Source organism: Poecilia reticulata, linkage group LG4 (assembly GCF_000633615.1).
Source record: "Poecilia reticulata strain Guanapo linkage group LG4, Guppy_female_1.0+MT, whole genome shotgun sequence".
Taxonomy (NCBI): Eukaryota; Metazoa; Chordata; class Actinopteri; order Cyprinodontiformes; family Poeciliidae; genus Poecilia; species Poecilia reticulata.
Window position 1 is genome coordinate 28,254,004 of NC_024334.1, and position 7,923 is coordinate 28,261,926.

At 37.7% G+C, this 7,923-nt stretch overlaps 2 protein-coding genes across 2 annotated transcripts in view; one reads left to right on the top strand and one right to left on the bottom strand.

The window, feature by feature from the left end:
* The window catches only part of tmprss9 (transmembrane serine protease 9), a 9,975-nt gene extending 3,956 nt beyond the window's left edge, over positions 1-6,019 (top strand). Inside the window, exons 3-9 of the mRNA XM_008408113.1 lie at positions 28-170; positions 514-799; positions 878-991; positions 1,068-1,236; positions 1,329-1,594; positions 2,718-2,854; positions 4,221-6,019. Of these exons, the coding sequence (XP_008406335.1) occupies positions 28-170; positions 514-799; positions 878-991; positions 1,068-1,236; positions 1,329-1,594; positions 2,718-2,854; positions 4,221-4,382 (1,277 nt within the window). The 3' untranslated portion in view covers positions 4,383-6,019. The remainder of the gene's footprint in view (positions 1-27; positions 171-513; positions 800-877; positions 992-1,067; positions 1,237-1,328; positions 1,595-2,717; positions 2,855-4,220) is intronic.
* timm13 (translocase of inner mitochondrial membrane 13 homolog (yeast)) lies at positions 5,357-7,806 on the bottom strand. Its single transcript, XM_008407958.2, has 3 exons — positions 7,572-7,806; positions 7,284-7,352; positions 5,357-6,441 (listed from the first exon to the last, which is right to left on the bottom strand). Exons 1-3 carry the CDS (start codon positions 7,689-7,691, stop codon positions 6,343-6,345), a joined length of 288 nt encoding a protein of 95 aa, XP_008406180.1. The 5' UTR covers positions 7,692-7,806; the 3' UTR covers positions 5,357-6,342.
* Positions 7,807-7,923: the final 117 nt, after the last annotated feature.

Genomic DNA, 7,923 nt, shown 5'->3' on the forward strand with positions numbered 1-7,923 from the left:
GTTGATTTGTGTTCTTCTGTTGCTCAGCACATGTCCCCAACACGCTGCAAAAAGCGTTGGTTAAGATCATAGACTCCAAGGCGTGCAATCAGTCGTCTGTGTACAGAGGTGCTATTACTCACAAAATGATGTGTGCTGGATTCCTGCAGGGGAAGGTGGACTCCTGTCAGGTCAGTGGAGGCTCACATAAGGTGGAGTTTCTAATTTTCCAATTTTSTCCTGCAGCATTTATTGTAAATCTCTGGGATCAAAGGTGATTTATTCCTAAAACAAATGTTATGGATAGAGTTGTTGTAATTATCTTCTATCTTAATAAGGAYAACTTCATATAGGAAATTGTCCTGCATAAGAACACTGAGGCTAATAACTACAGAGGCTAACAATGGCTATTAGCCTCTGTAAAGAAAACGTCATAAGATTCARGAATTTCAATTTAAGATTTTGTGGCTCAGCTAGACAAACTTCCGGCAGGATTCCTTCAGCTAAACCCATGTCCTTGTGTCTGACCTGCAGGGTGACTCTGGAGGGCCCCTTGTGTGCGAGGGCGGCCCCGGGAGGTTCTTTCTGGCCGGGGTGGTGAGCTGGGGTGTGGGTTGTGCCCAGGTCAACAGGCCTGGAGTTTATGCCCGCATCACCAAGCTCAGAAACTTTATTCTAAAATACACAGATCCAGCTTTGGTCAATGACCAAGTAAAGCTTGTTCCAACAATACCAGCCCCRTTGACCAGTAAGTCCTCTGAGAGCCTCCTAGTGCCTCAGGGTGTGGCAATGGATGAACCTGCTGGAGTCCCTCAATCTGGTAATGTGGCCATYAAAACTGGGAATTTATTTCTTATTACAAATAATCCCATGACAGTAATACTGTTATGTATTACAGCCACAAACTGCAGTGAGAACTTCCAATGTGGCTCCAGTTTGTGCATCAGTAAAGTCAACCCGGAGTGTGACAGAATCCCCGACTGCCCCAATGAAGCAGACGAGAAAAACTGTGGTAATGTCTATGGGCGTAAAACACAGTGAATGTTGGGTTTCGACAACTTGGTACTCGAGCTGTGTCTTTGCTCCAGACTGTGGTGTTCGTCCTGCGCTGGGTGTTCAGCGGATCATAGGTGGAGTCACGGCTCGGCGGGGAGAGTGGCCGTGGATTGGCAGTCTGCAGCACCAGAAACAACATCGCTGCGGCACCACGCTCATTCACAAGAAGTGGTTACTGACTGCTGCACACTGTTTTAACAGGTACAAATATCTMCAGTAAAATAAGCATGTTTTAATCGTAATAAAAGGCCTCAACTAACTAACTAGTTTTATTTCATGGTTTTCATCCATAGTGATTCTAACCCCACTGAGTGGGCCGTAAGCCTCGGGTCTGTGCTGCGGTCTGGGTTAGGCGCACTGGTTATTCCCATACAGAGAGTGATCGTCCACCCGGCTTTTAATGGCACCAACATGGACCATGATGTGGCTCTGGTGGAGMTGGCAGTCCCGGCCCCGGTGTCCTACACCATCCAGGCAGTGTGTCTTCCCTCGCCGGTGCATCTCTTCCTGGAGAACTCAGAGTGCTACATCACAGGCTGGGGATCCATGAAGGAAGGAGGTGAGAGTCACACAAAACATTAACTTTGTTTTTATGTTACATGTTTTTGATAATCAAACAAATTTTAATATAAAAAAAATTCCTGCATATCCATAAAAATGGTTTTTACAATTATCCGAAAAGAAAAACAATCTAAACCAAACTGATCCTACGTGAAAGTTGAAATCATACCTGGTGATGCCACCTTAAACACCAAAAACAACCCTCAAAAGTTTGAAATAATTAGCTATGTGTCTGGAGGTGTTTGAAGCACCTCAGCACAATTTAAGGTTATGCATGTCCAAATTATAGATATTATGATAAATATTGTGGTTATTATGTAGAGGTAATTTCACTTTAAATAGGTATTACTACTAACCATATGAGATTTTGTCACAATAATTATTAAAACCGGAAATAGTTTCACTCATATTCCATTTGATGAATTGGATAAAAGGTTTGAATATTTTGATTATTATTATTATTATTATTATTATTATTATTATTATTATTATTATTATTATTATTATTATTATTATTATTATTATTATTTGTATTATTATTATTATTAAATATTAGTGGCATTTTCACCCTTTAATGTTCCTAAAATTTCATGAACTGAAACAAGAGTAATTTGTTTTAGTGTGTTTTTTTACACTTTCCCTAGGAGGGCTGAAAAAATTCTATAATTTTTTTTTATATTAAGAAAACAACAATTGTTCCTCAGACTCAGAAAATTGGAATATTATTGAATAATGCATTATGCAAACTAATTACACACGGTTGAACATTTGAAAGCCATTAATTCTGTTAATTATGATGATTTTCCACACAGTTAACAAAAGCATATCGTTTAAAATTAAAATATTACATAAAACGAATAAAAAGAAAAAAAGTTTTTTAATACAGATAGCCTTAATTAAAGTTGTCGATTCTCAAGACACTTTTAATCTGAAAAATGAGCCTCATCAGAACACACCTCCTAATTTATTGAATATGATTGTGTATATAACACTTTTCACAATGTATTTCTTTATGAAATCTCTATTCATTATTCTACAAAATACAATCATATTTGCTACATTGAAGTTTTTGTACCAATTTTTAATAATATTAATCCATTAAGGATAATTGTTTCCCCCAGGCTCTCTGACCAACCTGCTGCAGAAAGCTGCCGTGAACATCATCGATCAGGAAGACTGTCAGCTGTCATATAGCAACGTGCTGACACCCAGCATGATGTGTGCCGGATTCATGGAGGGAGGACGGGACACCTGCCTGGTAAGAAACGCCGTGTGATATCATTTTAAAAAGAAATATATCTGTGCCTGTTTTTATGCCAAGCTTCTGGGTGGTCCACTCTTGGCAGTTTCTGGGCAGTAACAGAAAGCTCTCAGGGGTGCTGGAAAGTTGGGCCCTTTTTTAAACAGTGGTTGAGTAGTTCAGTGAGAGCAAAGTGAAGCTCTCCCTTCATASTGTAAAGGTTTCTAGGACTTTGGAAACCCAAATATGGCAGAATAAAGTCACAAGACATTAGAGAAGAAAGAAGAATGTGGTAAAAGTTGGCTTTTTTGAAACACCTTAGACACTTCTAACCTTGTTAAATTGTCCTTTTATTTAAAAAAAAAAAAAAAAAACTCAACATATTCCTGCCTTAGTCAAGGCACGTGGTCATAATTTCATTTTTAATTATGTTATGTTAATTATACAGCTCTGTAAGAAATTAAGAGACGACTTAAAATGATAAGTTTCTCTGATTTTACTCTGTATAGGTACATGTTTGAGTAAAATGAACATTGTTATTTTATTCTATGGACTACTGACATGTCTCCGAAATTCCAAGCAAATATTTAGCATTTATTGGCAGAAAATAAGACATGGTCAAAATAAGGAAAAAGATACAGTGCTCTCAGATCTCAAATAATGCAAAGAAAACAAGTTCATAATCATTTAGAAACAATACTAATGCTTCAATTCAGGAAGAGTTCAGAAATCAATATTTGGTGGAATAACTGAGGTTTTCATTTGGGGTTCAGTACAGTGGTCTCGTAATTTTTTTTTTTCCAGAGCTGTTTTTAATACTTTTTTCTTGCTCGAAAATGAACTAAACCTGAATGTTTCTTTTTTTTTTTTTTTTTTTATTAAAACAAAAAAAATAGCCTACATGTTTAGAAAAAAATTATTTGTACCTATTGTAGATTGAGCTGAGGTAAAAAAAAAGAAGTTTCAGGTATTTTAAAACAGAAAAAATAATAGTTGATTGCTATTTCTTTGGTCTTAAAGTTTGCTTTAATCTCAAAAAAGCATTTTTACTGTATTTTGCCAACTTTCAGACTCAGAGTCTTGTTTGACCAAATGTTAAAGGATATTTAGTTTAAAATTAAAACAAAAGCTAAAAATGTGGTTACTAAAAATACATACTTATTGTATATATACCCCGCTATTATTTTTTCAATTGAAAAAAAAGAAAGAATTTAAAATAAAAAAATAATAACATTGCTCTAGCTTTTCCAAATGTCCATTGTGTTACCTGTAAATTGCAGTCAGGTGCCATAAATAGCCCAAAGTTCCCCTTTTATTGACCAGAGACCTAAAAATGAGGCAATTTGTATTCTGGTTTGAATAACCAAACTCTTGATGTTTCCAGGGGGATTCTGGTGGGCCGCTGACGTGCCGCCATAACTCTGGCCCGTGGTTTATCGCCGGTGTGACCAGCTGGGGACACGGATGTGGACGAACTGGTTTTCCAGGGGTTTATACTCGGGTGACCTCTGTCAGGAAATGGATATCAACACACCTACCTTTTTGATGAGGGAGGGAAAAAAACTGTAGAGAAAAACTTGCAGAAACAGTGGATTTTACTGATACGTCTTCTCCACGTTCCCATACTGTACAAGGACTAAAGTCATGCCAAAGGCCAGCTAAACATTTCCTCAGTTAACAAAACACTGACCTATGTGTCATGGGTGCTGTTTGCAACACTGTGCCTAACCTGGACCATTCAGCATGTACTGACAAAACAATCATCAGCTGTGGGTAACTCACTACCAACAGTAGCATGATTAAAGTTATTTATTACACTTATTTATTTTCTTGATAGGTATGAATACTGGTAAAGGTGCTGTTTGTGTTATTTTTATACTGTGTGGCTTTCTGAGAGTACACTGACCAGCCTCAGCATTAAAAATCACTGATCATGGATCCGCTTATTGCAGTGCAGCATGATGCTGGAGATCCCTGCATCCTGACATGTTCTGAATTCCTGCAAAGTTGCACCTTTCTACACAATATTAATGTCTCAGGAATGGAACAAAACACAATTTTATATGGCCTCCAAACTTGGATTGCAACCCGATTGTGCAACAATGGGATGTACAGTAACATTATAGGAGTTCTTACTCATTTCATAAATATGTTTGCCTCCATACCTCATCTTTAGAGGTAATTTGTTTTTTTTTAAAGTTGGATTTTTTATAAGTTTTCAGTGAGATTAAGATGCTACAGGCTTTTTACTCATCTATCCCAGCCAAGCTAACAAATTTATCTGAGGTTGTTATAGAGGCCTGGGGTGCACAAACATTCGGCTGGTGTTCAATGTTGTTGATAAACTGTGTACACTGTTCATTCATTTAAAGGTTCATTTATCTTTCTTTAGAATTTCAGTGTCCTATTTTTAAGAAAAGATGGGTTTTCTTGAGAAAGTGTGTGTAAAAAATACTTAAGACTAAATACTTAAAACCTGTAGTGTTCTTTCAATCACACTTGAGACACAGAGAAGAAACCTGATTAACCAGATTTATTTTTTTTCCCAATTAAAATAATTTCTTTTTGCACACAAATCCTCTGCAGTCGGTGCTTACAGGCTTCTCTCACTCAAACTATGCAGATGGGTTGTACTTCCCCGTACACCAGAGCAGCTACACACACACAGAGCTGACAACGGTGCTGTATCCTGACTGTGTGAAGCAGAGCCTGGCTGAAACAAGCCCACCACTGTGGAAGGGCAGCAGCTAGAGTAACACATAGGAAACATGTCAGACAAAACTGTTTTGTTCTTCAGCTGTAGCTTGATATAGGCTGGCTGGAGGGCTGTGAATGTCAGCTGTGAGACTTTAAAGTTACAGTTAATGTTGCCAACAGGTCCACATTATGTTTATTGCAACTAGGTAATACGTTTTGCTTGTTTATGCATTAGCTCAGAGCCCCAGTGGCATTCTTAGACAGGATTTCAGGTAAAATCCTCTCCACCTGAAGGAGTTAGCCAGCTTTATCCAATAATATTAACACATCAACTGTCAGCCAACTTAGTCTAAGCCAGATTTGTGAGCGTCTGAGGAGGATGTAGCTGCAGGCAAAATGCATAACTAGAGGGGAAATCAATTAAAAAGATGCATAGATATTGAGTGGCATGTGTGATTTATAGTGTAAAAGCATAAGTTCTAGGAGGTGGTGCAAAGTGTTTCTGTCCAATCTGATCATTTTCCCAGTTAAACATCAGCCTTTGCTCCATCTGCTACTGCATTTATTACATATAACAGGAATAATTAAACTTTATTGGCAAACATTTCCTCAAAAGTAAAAGTAAAAATGTCCACAAAGATTCTGTTACGGGTCAGAGTCCACAGGCCTCATCTGTCCAATTGTGACAAGACAGGGGGGTGTTGTGCTGCCGACGTTGTACATCTGCTCCAGTGCTGCACTGTGCCTTGTCCTCACAGTGCAGCAGCGACCCGACAAAGAGAAGGAGGTAGCGAGTTTTGGAGTTTTTTTCACATTCGAGCTCGTTCTCTCTGCAGCCTGGAGTTGTATGTTCTGGACACAGTGTTCCAGGCGTCCATATATCTGTCCATGCACATGGCTATGCATTTCTGAGAGGGGGAAAAATGAAGAAGAAARAAAACAGGTGTAGCATCTTGTAAGAGAGTTGTTTAAGTTCTGTTTTTAAAGGGCAGAGAAAGATTTATTGTTATCAATGTTGAATCTAAGCAGCTCTTTGAAATATATATGTTGCAATGAAGGTTGCTATTTGAAATATCGTGCAGCAGTAGTTATGACAAAGGGGAAAAAAGCTAAACTTTTAATTATTGCATTATTATGTATCAAATAAACTATTCAGATAAGGTTATTTCTCGGATTCATTTTGTCCGACGGTCATATCTGAATTTCAACGTTTCAGTGAAACATCAGGAATCATTGGTTAATCAATTAATGAATTAACTTATTGTTACAATGTGTATTGAAAATAAGACAAGAATTAGCAACATTAAATATGTGACTCTGTAATTTATGATCACGTAGTAATTACAGCACGTAGTACATTATTGCACATTACATTATTTTATGTACTGTATGGTTACATTTGCAACTTTTTTAAAATCCTTCTGAATGTTTAATTAAAAAATACTTATTGAAATGTGATATTCATAAGGCATAGCTTAAAGAATGAACCTTAAACAACATCAACTACAAATTTGACGCTTTGAGATCATTTCTATGCTCTTGCGGTCCCCCTATCAGCTTAGTTAGCTTGTGCCATAAGCAGATATAGAAATAACCAAAGGCACACGGGAGATACTACACGGTTACATCAAAATCATAACTACAACATCTAAGCTAAACAAAAAAATACAAAAAGTTCATACAAACTTCTGAGTCGGTGAGGGTTGAAATAAAAATTAAAAAAAACTTTGACCATCTCTAGAACACATACCTGTTCAGAATTGTCCAATGAGCTTCCAGGCTTTCCTATACACTTCTTGAAGCATTTATCAGTCATTCTCTGAAGCATAAAAACAGTGGTGATTGTAACACTTGCAGGCATTCGGAGTGGGCAACACAAGCAAACTTGTATTAAAACCAGTGTGTATTTCAAAACATTATTTTCTATACTAGCTGACAAATTATCGGCTGTATCAAAATATATTTGCAGTGGCTATCACACGTAACACACAGCTTAACTGTATCTTGTTAGCTTAGCATCAAAGATCCATTGGTTTACCTGCAGGAGCTCCTGAGCGTTAGCCACCGCTATTTGGACTTTAACCTGCTCCATGATGGTCCCGGTGTCAATTTTACCACCGGACCCTCCTGCTGAGAAGTCTGACCCGAACCCGTCCATCTCTACCAGTGTCCGGCTCAAAATAGATACTTTATTAAGCTGGTTTACGGCTACACGTGCAGACTACAGCTGCTAGGTTTCATGCAGTTTCCAGTGCCCTTGACAAAGAAGGAAGACGCTCAACGTCATTTCCGTCAAAAGATGTACTCTGCATCACGGGAAATGAAGTTCTGTAAATAGACTCAAAGTAACGCTCTTAATTCAACATTTGTTTTATTTATACGTAAAAAAA